Raw genomic sequence first — 15,643 nt, forward strand, 5'->3', positions numbered from 1 at the left:
TTATTTCCCAATGGGCAACCTTTCTTGCTATTCTGGTTCCTGCTCTCCTTTTTCACCCTGCCCCTGCTCTTCCCGTGCCTTGCCTTCCTGTTCAACCTGCACTCACTTCTTTTCCTGCTCACCAATCACCTTGATCCTACTCCCTCTCTTCTTGCTCCTACTCACCTTTTCCTTCATCTTGTTGAGCTCTTGATGGCCTGGCTCTGCAAGAAGGTAGTTCTTCTTACCAAGGGATGTGCCCTGACATCATCCTATTGCATAGGTGGGGGCTGAGCTGGTAGTGGGTATGGCCTTTGTTGATCGCTTGAAGCTGGTTAAAGAACCTGGTCCTCTACCATGGTGATGAATCGAGCTAATTTAGTGGGAGGTACTTAGAGAGAATATAGTCCATGCAGCAGAGGCTCTAAACTATCTGGTGAACCACTGGATCTCCCTCCCTAGGTATTGGAGCACAATCTGTTTTTACAAGATAGTATTAAGAGCAGGTTACCAGGTTCTTCGAGCAACACACTGCCAACCTGTGCCGAGCTGAGGGTGACCTGGCTGTGCTAAATGCAAGTCTCTACAGGAGTGGTTGGAAGGCAAGAAGGTAATTTAGGATGACCTGGTCCACGCATAGGCACAGCTGCAGTATGTGCACACTGAGTTGAAAACCGATTTTAGTAATATGTAGTGTGAAGTGGCGCGTTTTAAGGATGTTGCAGGCAATGCCCAGGCAAATGTTGTTGCCATTGTCGGGAGGAACGTTAAGCTACAACATGCCCTGCAATGCCTGCAAAAAAAGGTCTCAGAGGATATGCAACAACAAGTACCCTGAGACCAACTTGAGGCTCTTCAATAAGAAAATGCACGCCTAAGGGAGGTTTTGGCAAAAGGGCAGGCATTAAGAGAGGAAAACGCAAGGTTATAGGCCAAGCTAGACAAGTATCAATAGCTCCAGCATCTGATTTGCCTTCTCTAAGTGCCTGATGAGCCTCCAGACAACGAGCCTTGTTGACAGCCACCAGACAATGACGGCAATGATGGTTGGGTTGTGACCGTCATTCCAAGCAAGCATGTGAGTACCTCGAGCTAGCATTCCTCGACCGGGGGAGGTACTTCACAAGCCAAGGGGTCACGGCTCTGACCCTTCTAATGCTGCACTCAGAAAGCCAAAGTGTGAGCACCGAGCAATCAACTCAGATGGACTGCAGTTTTGAAGATGCCTCTGTGCAAGTCCAAATTTTGGCTCAAATGGCAGATAGGAGGTGCAAACGGAGTAGATAACAGAAGGTGAGCCAATTTCACCAGTTGAGGCTCTCCCAGTTGCTATGCCCACCACAAAAATTTTGCATCATATCCCGAGTAGGGAGGAGATGCCCGTCCGTTACAGGGTCTATCCAGATCTAGGAAAGAAAAACATATACCTTATATTATAAACATATCCAGATCTAGGAAAGAAAAACAAATACCTTTGATATATACAAGATTTCTAACTCTCCCAAACCGTTTGAAATAACTATGATGGGGAGCTCGAATGGCAGATGAAGTATTTGCTTCACCCTCCATGCACCAGGAAGTTTTGGAGCTTGTACAGTCTACTATCTCAATGTATGACAAGGAAATCAGAGATTTCTACTGTTTTGTCGAGGAGCACGCTAGGAGGTGAGTGCAGGTTGATTCTCACCCGAGTATGTCAACTGCCAAAACCTACTATGGCTGAGCTTTTCGTCTACTACGGCAAACTTTTACAAGAACTTGAGCAGTTAATCGGGAGCCATGTAACCGAAGATCAGTCAATGTGCAATAAAATCCGTGATTTATGCATGGATCTTGGTATCAAGTAGCAAGAGCTGGTTAGCCACGTCAAAAGGTACCACACCAATTTTGAGACACTGGGTATTGAAGTTCCATCCAAAGACCCAGCGGCCAAAGCTTGATTGGTTCACCACCAAACCCGAGCAAACCCCTATTGACGTCAATAATATATATCCTTGGCTACTAGGGGGCGTCATTTTGATGCAACCGCAGTCTCCTCCTCACCCTTCAACTATCGAGGCTGAAATAAGACAATCCAGTCTCCTCCTCACCCTTCAACTATCGAGGCTGAAATAAGACAATCCAATTAGCCCATTTATCCCTGGCCTCCTTTCTATTGTAGGTGCCATCGACGACCACAAGGCTTCAACCCTCAAGCTTCCACATTCAAGCAACGGTTAGTCCTTGCTAGTTTGTGAGGACACATGCAAGGATAGTTGAGGCAAGATGCTAGCCTCGGTTAGGCTAACACCTGCACGTGGTCACCAAGCATCAACCTTAGTTAGGAGCGAGGAGCGGTGGAGGCGGTCGAGCACCCATTTTGTAGCAGAGGTGTAGTTAATCATGGCGATGCAGCCAATAGATGAATGGAGGTTGTTGCAAAAACTATTTAGGCAATTATTTGGATTGTAACGGGCAAAGAAGAGAATAAAAGAGTGGTGTGTTGAGTTCTCTTCCTCTGACCTAAGTTGCTAGGTTAGGGAGTGTTCATTGCAAGCCAAGGTAGCTTAGTTGTATCAAGTTGATTTGATTCAATGGAAATGAACAACCAATTGAGTGTCTCTTTTGCTCAATTCTATTGTAATACTTCATTGTCTAAATGCTAAGTGTGTGGTAACTCGGTTTTCTCCCATCATCATACGATTCTCCTCCATTAGCTAACCCCGACCTCCGAGTGTTTTATTTGTTGGTGCCTATTATGCACCCGAACACGCTCACCTTAGGATTGCAAGAGCGAGCATCTTCACTGAGCACAGCATAGGGTTGGGAAGTGAACCGAGCACTTCTAAGTTAGCCGCGTGAGAGACCAAGACTATCAACACCATACAACCCAGAGAGTCTAACGTATGCAAAGCTTAGTAGCGATGGCATGTCAAAAGCTAAATAGGAACCAGTCAAAGAGTCCATCTCCTTTGATGAAGGGTCCTCTGATTGGTCCTCAAGGAAAAGGGGGAGTAAAGGCTCGTGTTCTAAAAGGATGATTCTTGGATGATCCCATCCAATGCAATCGGCTATGATGTTCACTATATTCATACACATAGGATAGCTAGCCACAAGTAACGACAAATGATAATGCCAAATCTGCACAAAAGGTGCTTAGTGTGTGGTGATAGGTTATAGTGTATGTCATAGCCAAGTCACCCGGGGTGGCAGTTGATGGGGGCAATCTCGGCCCCTTGTAATATAAAATTTTGTTGTGCAATTGTGGGCAGAGTTATAAATATTAGATCCATCTAATTTTTTGTAACATTGAAGGGGACTTTAGCTCTTTTAGGGTGCTGGAGAGTATATGGGAGGTAGTATCCTCAACCATGCCCTCAACACCTATGCGCCTTGATGTGATCCTAGGGTGTACATGAATTTGATGGTATGGCTACTACACAAAATTTTGGCCTTTATTGAATATTTCTAGATGTGGTGTAGGGACTGGATGGTCCATCTATGGTTCTTCCTATTCCTAGATGTGGTGTAAGGCCTCTATGGCTCATTAATGGCCATCATATAGATGAGATTATGGGGGATATGAGATGAACAGACGTGAGATTGCACACCCATGTACTAGGGTATAGATGGAGATGTGGAATTTTTATGGGGAGATTAGAAGAGATCCTTGTATTCCTTGGGTATATTCTTGTACCTTTTGCCCTCCCATATGTAGTTGAAATGACTCTTCCCCTTGGAGTCGTTATGATGCTTAGATGTGCGTAAGTATCCCCTTGAGTGTACATAAGCATCCCCTTGGGTGCAGCACCACCCCGATTTTGCAGCCAAGAAAATAGCTACTTTGTACAAAGAGGCCCAACCTGAAAGTAGCCACGTTATTGCCCATGTTTGCAACAACAAGATTTACAAACTGAAGAGAACAATTTACCATGCACGTGTTGCGACAAGAACAGTCGATGCTCCAAACCAACCAAAAAATTTAGATCAAGGAGTAGCACAAACAGTAATAGAACTACTACTCGTAGCTGCAATCATGCAAAGCGCAAAACGTCAAAGGCAACAAGACAATCCAAGAACAAGATATCTCAAAAAGTCAGAGATGGCGGTGTAGGAAGCGTTAGAGCTCATTCCCCTCGTTTGCCAACCTGGGAAAATATGCCTATGAGCATAGTGTTGAGTGGCATATTGCAAGAACGCTTGCTAGGCTCATTTTGCTGAAGAATGTGCTCCACAGAGAATGAGGCCTATTGTGCATAAGAAAGGGCTTCCCATGGCTAAATTAGTTGTGTGTAGACCAACTGTGAAAATGCCTACCTAGAGTGGCATTTTTTCTATCCCCAACGGGGCATACATTTGCTAGGATTTGGCAACGTGAATGAAGGGGGAATGCATCAAGTCCAAGACATGAGGAGCATATTTGCAAAGAATGTCAGACACGGGAACATGTCGTAAATAGATAAATAGAAGTACTAAGGGGAAATGACAACGGGAGGAGCGAGCGACGAAAGCCGCAAGCCAAATTTATTTGAGGAAATTTTGACTAAGGTCATTTTCCAAATGTCAAGTTTGGGGCCAGTTTCTAAGCAAAAGCAATAGGAGGCTGTGCTCCGCTCGCCATATCAGCTTCTTGGCCATCTTCCCAGGCTGATGGCAACACCTCAAGCTTAGAAAAGTGATGTTGATGGGGCTAGAGCATGTGGATTTAAGTTCTACAGAAGAAGAAACGAAAATTATATAGCGTCAGTTTTCCTATAGCCAGCCCCAAAACTTGATGGTGGGGCAAGACACAAGGTACCCGCCGTGCTGCTACTCCAAGTCTATTGCATTTGTCGTCACATCGTCTGTTGCATTTGTCATTGCATTTTTGTCTTGGTTCAAGCATTAGCCATTTACATATATATATCATTTGCATTTACATATGCTTCATTGCATTTATTTACATTTCATTTAGACATGTTTGTGTTTGCATTAACATCTCAACCATCATAGCCATGCATTTTCCATTGCATTTATATATGTTTGCATTTGGATTTTCCATTGCATTTATATATGTTTACATTTGCATTTGCAACTACATTTATACACATATGTTCTTTTTTATTTGTTTGTGCTTTAATATACATGCATATGTATTATTGCACATGCAGATGAAAAAGAGCAAATGCATGAAATAAAATACAATTGCAATGCGAGTAGATGCATTTGCATTTTCTTTCTTCGATTTGCACTTAGCCCCATCCCAGCCATTGCATTTTCTTTCTCCATTTGTAGTTAATATGTACTTTTATGCATAGTTCTTTCTCCATTTGGAGTTAACATTTACTTTTATGCATAGTTTTTTTTTTGTGCATGTACTTATATGTGCTTTAAGATATATGTACTTATAAGTACTTTTTTGCATGCCCTATATGTGCTTTAAGATAAATGCATATGTTCTTTTTCATTTGCATGTTCTTTAATATGTATGCATATGTGTCATTGCCCATGCAAATGAAGAAGAGAATATGCATGAAACCAAATATAATTGCAATGCAAGTAAATGCAAGTACAAAATTCCACGGCCGTATGCAAATGCCATGAACGAAATGCATGAAATTACATGAGATTTCAATAAATTCATTGGAACAAATGTGTGTATGAAATCACATGCAAATGCAACAATGTAGTATTGCAATCTTAACTGCTCCCAAAAAAAGACTGTGAGGATGCCAAGCTAGGTATGGAGGTCGACAAGATGGTATTTGAGGCACTGTCTTTAGGCTCAAGGTGATCTTCCTCGCACCAATTCTTTAACATGGGTAGTTTTGGAATTGATCACCTTGACTTATGATACTATATATTCATGGCGCTATCCAAAGTGGCTAGCAACAATTGGTGTGAACATTTAAGATAAGTGCATCTTTGCTTATAATGTCAAGTAGATAACTATTGCAAAAAACAAATAAATCAATGTTGCAATGTTATCACATTTTGAGAAAAGATGGGTGACATTCTAAACCCCACCGAGATCTTAACTATGGTATAATATTTTTAGTTGTGCAGGCCAACTCTTCTGGAAGTTTTGCATATGCATCATTGCAATTGCATGTATAGATCCTTTTTCATTTGAATGTGCTTTAAGATATATGCATATGTGTTAGTGCATTTACTTATGTGCATATTGTATCATTGCAATTGCATGTACTTTGATGTAGCATATGTGTTATGGCATTAGAAGATTTTGATGCATTTAATCGCATTACAATTGTATTTGGTTGTTCTATTTCATTTGCATGTGCTTTAAGATATATGCATCTATGCAAGTGCATTTACTTATATGCATATATAGCATTGCAATCGCATGTACTTTGATGCACACTTGCCATAGGCATTAGCAAGTTAGTTTTTGCATATGATTCATTGCAATTATGTGCTATTAAACTAAACCTACACAAACCTTGATCTTTTCTTTTTTTTCTTTGGTTTGCATGAAATCACATGCAAATGCAATAATGCACATGCATGGAACTAAACACAATTGCTATGGAAATGCAAAAAAGACTACCCATTAAAGAAATATACATGCATTGAACCATATCCAAAAAAATAAAAGCATTTACAAATGGCAAACAACAAACATCACCTACTGACCAAACAAAAGAAGCGGGGGGAGGGTTCAATTATCAATGGTGGGATGCAATCCTGAGTATAACAAAATAATACCAAAATACTAATATTACTTTTCCAAACTGTAGATTCTAATGACACTTTAATTTGTTGATGAGAATGCATATAAGAGAGCTAAAAAAATCCTCTACTCCAGCTCCTTTATTCATGGAATTATCATGTGTATTGAAACTTACATGCATTGAATCATATATGCGTTGAACTATATGCAAATAAATAAAAGCGTTTACGAATGGCAAGGAACAACCATCACCTACCTAACCAAACAAAAAGAAGCAGCCAGGTGGTACTCGTGGTCTAGAGACTTGGTGAGCTATCGAGTAAATGGAATGCCTACCCCCAAAAAAAACCAAAGAAAAAAAGAAAAGATCAAAGTTTGTGCAAGTTTAACTTAAAGAATATATGTGCAATAAATCATATGCAAAAAGTAATTTTGCTAATGCCATGACACATGTGCATCAGAGTGCATGCAATTGCAATGTTGCATATGCATATAAGTAAAAGCACTTGCATATGTCTTTAAGCCATCCAAATGAACAAGAACATATGCATGAAAACAAATACAATCATAATGCGAGTAAATGCGACAACAAAATCTAATTTTCTAATGCCATGACATGTGTGCATCAAAGTACATGCGATTGCAATGATGCATATTGCATGTAAGTAAATTCACTTGCACATATACATATGTCTTAAAGCAATTGCGAAGGAAAAAGAACGTATACATGCAATTATGATGAGACATATGCATATAAGTAAATGCACGTGCAACAATGCATATATCTTAAAGCACATGCAAATGAAAAAGAATATATGCATATATCTTAAAGCATGTATAAGTAAATGCACTTGCACATGAGCATATGTTTCATTTACATTGAGTTTGCATGAAACCACCTACAAATGCAATGATGCACATGCATGGAACTAAACACAATGGCTATGAAAATGTAAATGAAAACTATGCATAAAAGAAACATACATGCATTGACACATATATCAATTGAACCATATGCAAAAAATAAAAGGATTTTCAAATAGCAAGGAATAAATATCACCTACCCGACCAAACAAAAGAAATGGACAGGCAAAATTATGAATGAAAGGACATATGCATGAAACCAAATGCAATTGCAATCTGAGTAAATGCAACAATAAAATCTAATTTGCTAATGCCATGACACGCATGCATCGAAGTTCATGCAATTGCAATTATACATATGTAGATTAGTAAATGCACTTGCGCATATGCATATATCTTAAAGCAAATGCAAATGAAAAAGTGTATACATGCAATTGCAATGATACATATTCATATAAGTAAATGCATGAGCACATATGCATAATAAAGCACATGTAAACAAAAAAGGCACTCCATCTAGCCATTAGCTCACCAAGGCTATAGGCCACCAATAGCCCCCATCTGCTTCTTTTGCTTGGTCAAGTAGGTGATGTTTGTTGCTTGCCATTCATAAATGATTTTGTTTATTTTCATATGGTTCAATGCATATAGGATTCAATGCATGTATGTTTCAATATATATGATGATTCAATGAATAAAGGAGCTAGAGTAGCTCTCTTATATGCATTCTCATTAAGAAATTAGAAATGTGTAATTCGAATCTACAATTTAGAAAAGCAATATTTTACAATTTGGGATTGCATTAAGATATATGCATATGTAGCATTGGAATTGCATGTATTTTGATGCACATGTGATTTGGCATTAGCAAATTTGTTTGTGCATATGATTTATTGCATATATATGTTTTAAATTAAACTTGCACAAACCTTGATCTTTTTTCAATAAAAATAATGATCAATGAATAAAGGAGTTAGAGTCGAGGGCCTTTTTAGCTCTCTTATATTCATTCTCATTAAAAATTTAGAAAGGTGTCTAATGAATCTACAATTTGGAAAAGCAATATCATATATTTTGGTGTTATTTTTCTCCACTTTGGATTGCATAGCACCATTGATAATTGTACCCCCCATCCGCTTCTTTTGTTTGGATAGGTACGTGATTTTTGTTCCTTGTCATTTGTAAATGCTTTCTATTTTTTGCACATGGTTCAATGTATATTCGATTTAATGCATGTATGTTTCTTTTATGCATAGCTCTTTTTTATGTTTCCATAGCAACTATGTTCAGTTCGATGCATATGAATCATTGCATTTGCATGTGATTTCATGCAAACTCAATGTAAATGAAACATATGCACATGTGCAAGTGCATTTACTTATGTGTGTTGTCCAATACATGCATAGGTTGTTTTATATTTGCTTGTGCTTTAAGATAGTCATATGTGCAAGCACATTTAGTTATATGGATACACATCATTGTGCCTTAAGATGTATGTATATGTGCAAGTGCATTTACTTACATGCATATGAACCATCGCAATTGCATGTACTCTGATGCACACGTGTCACGCATTAGCAAATTAGAGTTTATTGTTGCTTTTACTCGCATTTTGCAATTGTATTTTATTTCATGCATATGTTCTTTTTTCATTGCATGTGCTTTAAGATATATGCATATGTGCATCTTTCTTTACTTATATGCACATGTAGCATTGCAATTGCATATGCACATGTATCATTGCAATTGCATGTACTTTGATGCATGGCATTAGCAAAATAGTTTGTACATATGATTCATTGCATATATATGCTTTAAACTAAACGTACACAAACCTTGATCTCTTTTTATTTTCTTTGTTTTTTTAATAAGGGTTTTCTATTGGTTCCATCTTTAGTTTTGTAATATGATTGTATTCAAAGCCAACACATTGCTGGTATAGAAAAATGTGCAGTGTGCTTAGCTCTAGCAAGGAATGACTATTCTCCACACCTCACATAGGCTGTTATTTCTATGTTATAAACGTGCACCTTTCTCAAACATGCAATTTTCAATCCACATGACTAAAGACAACTGCCCAAGACCAAGACACGAACTCAACATGGTCAAGAAAGTCAACATAAGAACCACATATGCGATGCAGCAAAGTGTGTTAAAATTGGAACTACAATGCAATGAAATAAAAAATTTGGTGAAGTCCAGCAATAGGTTACAAACAATCAAAATCTAACTAGCCCAGAGGCCAAATTATGAATTGAAAAACCAAAGTGAAGTTTAAAAACTAATGGCATGGCCTACACATCTTTTGCTCCCAAAAATGACTATATACAAAACCATGGCCATGCAAGCCATCATCTCACCTTTTCTCAAAAAACAATCGAAATGGATTCTTTGTGTCGCTTAGCGAACCTCCCCAGCCTAAATGGCTTTTAGCACTCGCTTGCCAATATCCCAATTGCCCAAATACCACATACCTTTTGGAGCCTGCCACGCACATAATCAGATAAGGCAATGATTCATTTAAAGATACAGAATCAAATAGAAGGAACTCGTTGTGTAGAGTAGGCACCTTGCCAGTGGAAATTGAGAGTGTCCAACCTGTAATAAGAGATTGGAGGGCGTCCACCATGCAGGCTCAAGCTTACATTTCCCACTGCAAGTCCAATTGACATACAGCCTACATCTTGTCATCTGCCTCACTTCAAGGTTTAGATTTAGCCAATTGCCTCGTCCCAAATTCAGTTTGCTTCTCCTACAAGATACTTCCTTTTTAACATATAAGATAATCACGGCTGACAGTGAGCTGCTATAGCACTACCTTTGGGAGCCAGTGCTAATAGACATGGGTGATATTAAGGTAGATCCAAAACGCAAGGTGATTGAAGAGGCAAAAGGAAAGTACACAATCATTTACAGTTGGAAACATGTTGGCACTGTGGAGCTGGAAAGTACTTTATTGTGGAAACATACCAGAGCTGTCGAGCTGCTTTAGAGGGCAGGTTTTAGAATTTTAAATTTCATAGATTTCAAGAGGCATTGCAGTGCGATTTAAAGAAACATTGCAGTACTTCATTAGAATGCGTATTAAAGTGAGCTAAATCATCCGTTTACTGAGTGCCTAGCAAAAGATTGCTCAGCTGTGTAATCTTCCGGCGAAGGACCACACTTGTCTAGGCATAACTCATATTCTGTACATAAATTATCATTTGCACTTCACTGATTAAAAGTCATTTGTTCGTTACCCCAAACAGGCCACGGACAGTTTTATCTAACAAAAGTGTGCATGAAATTGGAGCTCTGAAACATAAGGTCTAAAGTGAATTAGGAAGCCTGGGAATTAATGATGCAGTAATTGCAACGGCCATATTTGAGTGTTAAATCGTTTTTCCGAACTATTTTACCAGTACATTATATCCCATATGAACCCTGTGAAGCACTGTAGAAAAGGGAAGCAGTGATGACCGCTGAAGCACTGTAGAAAAGGGGCGCCGTGATGACCGCTGAAGCACTGTACAAAAGGGGAGCCGTGATGACCGCTGAAGCTGTAGATGACAGGCATCCATAGCCCCATGCTTTTAGTTATTTTGGGCTCTCTATATATAACTCAGCACATTTTTGCTCATTTGACTGTGGTCAATGGTTGTGGCTTAATTTAGCATCTCTCTCCATTGCAACGTATATTTTAAGGCTTTTGATTTGCCTTGAGACGCATACAACATTGATCCTGCGGCACATTAATGTCCACTCATGTGCATGATCTAGTGGCACTTCAACTTCCACTCGTGCACACAATATATGAATAAATTATGTTTGATTCCACAAAGAGTCAGAAATGTGCATGTTTACGTAAACACATTCCAGATTGACAGTTCGGATGCTATGAAGGGAAAAAAACCAGCCAAGCCGAGATTAATCAATGCAATATCACACCTCTTCCCCCATGAGGTCAATGACCCTGTACGACACCTGTTTCACATCAAAATTTACCATACTTTGATTGAAGCATTTGTTCCTAAATTTAGAGCTGCATGTGAAAATGCTTAATTTTGAAAAATCCGAAGCTCTGTAATTAGAAGCCCCCATAAAGCAGATACCTTTGTCAGTTTTGACTGAGTTGATTACGGCTAGATTCGTGAAACTTTGGACACTGTTTTTGCTAAAAACCAAAGGAAGGTACTTACTTTTACCTGATTTCCCAAGAGTCTTCGGCTTTTTAGGTGGTCATAGTTCTCTTCCTTTGAGTCGCTGGTCATAATTCGCTCGGTAGGGACAGAAGAAGAAAGGGTGCGCACAGGTGGGGGTGGCAATAGGTGCCGGCACAGGGCGGAGAGGGGGAAAGAGGGGGCGGGGGGCGGCAGGCAAGAAGCGGCTTTCAACACTGAGCTATGCATTCTTAACCTGTGATGGCAGTGAGGGACTAGCATTAGTGGTAAAAATAAGGACTCATAGCATGAAAGAACAGCATTAGTGGTAAGAACGGACACTCATACCATGTTTGTTATACACTCCTCATTTCAAAGTCGATCTAGTAAAGTGAGGGACATGCTTGCTTCTCTGATCTGGAAATGATTACAATTAGCCGATTTATCCAGTGCCTATCCCTGCAGCTTGTCCATGATGATTTGAGCACTCTCTTGCATGCTAGCTGCAGAATAAATATTCAGCATCATTATGTAGGGTGCTTCATCCTCTGGACAGAGTTTCAAACATAGCAGTTACCTCTCTGATGGACTTGATTATATTCATCTTTGTTAGTTCAGACCCTAGCCCTGCGTCTTGTCCAGGATGGTTGGGGCACTCTCTTGCATGCTCGCTGCAGCATAGATATTCAGCATCATTATGTAGGGTGCTTCATCCTCTGGACAGAGTTCAAACATACAATTTGCAACAAGTTGTCCTCGGATCACATCGATCCTGTTTCTGCAAGCACCAAGCAAACTTGCCCACGATACAACACTAGGTTGAAATGGCATCCTGTTGATCAAATAGTCTGCCTCATCCAATCGCCCTGCTTTCCCAAGTAGAGCAACAATGCAGTCAAATTGCTCTGCAGTTGGCAGGATGCCATGGTCCTGAGACATGGCAACCAACAACCCAAAACCCTCGTCTACAAGTCCAGCATGGCTACAAGCAGAAAGGACACTTAAAAAGGTGAGTTCATTAGGAATGACTCCTTGCCGCTCCATATCCAAAAAAAGTCTGATGGCCTCCTTGTCATGACCATGCTGAGCATATGAGGTAATTATAGAATTCCATGATACCACACTTCGTGTAGGCATCTTGTCAAACATCCAGTATGCATCAACCCCATGTCCAGACTTGCCATACATGTTTAAAATGGCATTCAACACAATAATGTCAGAATCATATCCATTGCATATGACGTGGGTGTGCATGCCCTTCCCTGCAATTAGGCATGCTTGGCAGGCACATGCAGAAAAAACACTAACTGCTGTCAGCTTGTTTGGCATTATTTCTTTCTTTTGCATCTGGTCAAAAACTTGAAGAGCCTCTTTGCCATAGCCATGCTGGGCAAACCCGGCAATCATGGCATTCCAAGAGACCACATTTCGCTCTGGCATTAGGTCAAAGACTCTACATGCATCCTCAAGGCTGCCACATTTGCTGTACATGTATACAAGTGCAGTACCAACTACAACGTCTGAGTCAAATGCATTGTTCATGACTAACGTGTGCATCCTCCAGCCTTCACTCAGGGCCGCCTTGCTGCTAACAGCCTCAATGACACTAACAAAGGTGACCTTGTGGTCTCCTACTCCGTCCTGCTGCATCTGGTGGAAAAGTTCCAATGCCTCCTTGCCATGCCCATGTTGACCATATCTTGCAATCATAACACTCCATGACACCACAGACCGTTCAGGCATTTTGTCAAATATCCTCCTTGCATCCTCGAGGTTGCCACACTTGCCGTACATGTTGATGAGGGCAGTTGCAACAACAGCGTCTGACTCAAGGCGTCCACCATGTATGCACGTATGGAACCGTTTGCCCTCAAGCAGTGCTGCAGGGCTGACACAACCAGAGAGTATACTGAGAAAGGTAGCGTTGTCTGGGACCACCGCTTCCTGTTGGAGATGTCTGAAAAGTTGGAAAGCCTTCTTACCATGCCCTTGCAAAGCATAGGCTGCAATCATGGCATTCCATGCCACCACATCTCGCTGAGGCATTTGGTTAAAAATGCTCCTTGCATGCTCCAAGCTGTTACACTTTCCATACATGTTAACGAGGGCAGTTGCCACTATAACGTGCAACGCAAGTCCTACGTACAAAATGCGGACGTGTAGCTGCTTTCCTTGTACCAGTGCCTCCTGGCTGGCACACGCAGAGAGAACGCTCACAAAGGTCACATTGTCTGGAATAATGCCCTCTATCTGCATCTGCTGAAAGAAAAGTAAAACGTCCATGTCTTGTCCGTGGCTAGCGTAAGCTCCAATCAAGAAGTTCCACGAGAACACAGTCCGTTCGTGCATTCTGTCAAAGCAAGCGCGCGCGCTCTCGAGATCTCCACACCTTCCATACATCTGTACGAGCAAGCTACTCAAGAAAGGGTTCCGCTCAAGCGCATAAGTCACAAAGTGTTGATGTAGTCGCTTGCCCTGGTAAAGAGTCTTCGCAAGGCCACAAGACCGCAGGAAGGAGGCATAAGTGGCAAAAGCAGGCAGTGTCGAAGGGTCCTCGAATGATTGATGATTGCCCAATTGCTGAAGCGAAGAAGTGGGTGTGCTGAAGGAGTTGCTGTGCCTCCTACACCTCCTCAAAGCAAAAGTGGGCAGCTGCCCTCCCGAGAACATGCGCAGATTTTAGCACATCGTTGATACTGTGGTGGAATGCTAAGGTATGCTGAAGTAACACAGTATCATCGCATGATACTGTGGTGGAATGCACAACAATTCCTTCATGCGCAGATTTTAGCACACGCATGATACTGTGGTGGAATGCACAACAATTCCTTCAGCCGGACAAGAACATCTCGCATTCCACCACCGTATCATGCGCACACCTTAACATTGTTTTTCTCTTTTTGGTGCCCCCCTTCTTTTTTGTATCATCTCGAGGTAGACACATATTTTTTGTATCACGAGTAGACACACCGTCCTTCATAACCTCTTTTTTATAGAAACTGTTGGCTGGCCCATTTTGAGACCAGTTATCTTTAGTCTCATAGACCTTCACAGTCTCCCGAAGACTTTAATAAACTTTCCTTTCTTCTCTCAGCTCTCAATAGAGGGGATTTGAGGACACTGCTCATTCATCGGGCATGCTCTCCAAGACAGATTTCAACGCACTTTCCAACCGACCACTTGTCACCATTCCACCTTCCCCCACCTGCCCTCCTCACTCCACTCCCATCAGCCGCCACCAACTGCCGCGAGCAGAATTCCAGAGCACTTTCCGCCCGAATAGTTTGGCGCCATTTCATTCATCCACGTGGCGGGCCTCCAGGGGGAGCCACCCCGATGCAGCCACATCATCACTACATTGTGTTGAAGAACTAGCCAATTGTGTTGCCACATCATCGTCGCTTTGCTACATCAACACTGCATCATCATCGCGTCGTCGTCGAGAACCAACCAGTTGCACCATCATTGCCTCTTAATAAGCGGGCCCCTTTCCTTCTACGAAAATGGCCCGATTGGACAGTGGAGAGTCCATCCTCCACCAACCTCAAACCTTTACATGATAGAAATGATCCCTTGGGAGCATCGAAAATCATGGCCAATGATCATTAACTGGTAAAGGGAAATTCAAGAAATGCGAGGGAATGATCCCCTAATGATTTCAAACAAGCCCCTCATCAAAAATCTTGTCCAAATTTTTGCCCAAAAAAAAAAAAAACTTATCCGAGGATAATTTCCTGGCGTGAAGTTTATGAGGGTCTTTACAAACCGCCCAGAGCCGCCCAAAGGGAGCCCATTGTTGAGGCACCTTAAAAGATGGGACGAGCGAGTAAGGATGTCCACAGCCTTTACACAGACACCACCCGCCATTATAACATTAAAAAATTCCAAGCGCCCATTGTTGGGCGTCCCTTTACCGCCCAAAGTTGGGCGAGTGGACATCAGCGTTCCAAATCATCAGCACATTTGCATTCACCCACACCTGTTCACAACTCCACACATGATGAGCATA

General features: G+C 41.2%; 1 protein-coding gene and 1 long non-coding RNA gene across 3 annotated transcripts; both read right to left on the reverse strand.

Moving 5' to 3' along the window:
* Positions 1-10,694: 10,694 nt before the first annotated feature.
* LOC147891298 (uncharacterized) lies at positions 10,695-12,089 on the reverse strand. Of its 2 annotated transcripts, none has more exons than XR_015542612.1 (3): positions 11,983-12,089; positions 11,680-11,890; positions 10,695-11,458 (listed from the first exon to the last, which is right to left on the reverse strand). It is a non-coding gene; the product is annotated as an uncharacterized LOC147891298 (long non-coding RNA). The 2 variants fall into 2 exon arrangements; XR_015542611.1 differs by having other exon boundaries at positions 11,674-11,890.
* Positions 12,090-12,092: 3 nt separating this feature from the next.
* Positions 12,093-14,491, reverse strand: LOC147891299 (pentatricopeptide repeat-containing protein At3g09040, mitochondrial-like). Its single transcript, XM_087389591.1, has one exon. The coding sequence runs from the start codon at positions 14,302-14,304 to the stop codon at positions 12,256-12,258; it is 2,049 nt and encodes a 682-aa protein (XP_087245717.1). The 5' UTR covers positions 14,305-14,491; the 3' UTR covers positions 12,093-12,255.
* Positions 14,492-15,643: the final 1,152 nt, after the last annotated feature.

Source organism: Dipteris shenzhenensis, chromosome 18 (assembly GCF_047967505.1).
Source record: "Dipteris shenzhenensis isolate YYH24624 ecotype China chromosome 18, Dip_SZ_1.0, whole genome shotgun sequence".
NCBI classification, from domain to species: domain Eukaryota; kingdom Viridiplantae; phylum Streptophyta; class Polypodiopsida; order Gleicheniales; family Dipteridaceae; genus Dipteris; species Dipteris shenzhenensis.

Bases quoted from the DNA above. Each gene is read 5' to 3' on its own strand.
- LOC147891299 (XM_087389591.1), bottom strand. From the start codon at position 14,304: ATGTTCTCGGGAGGGCAGCTGCCCACTTTTGCTTTGAGGAGGTGTAGG.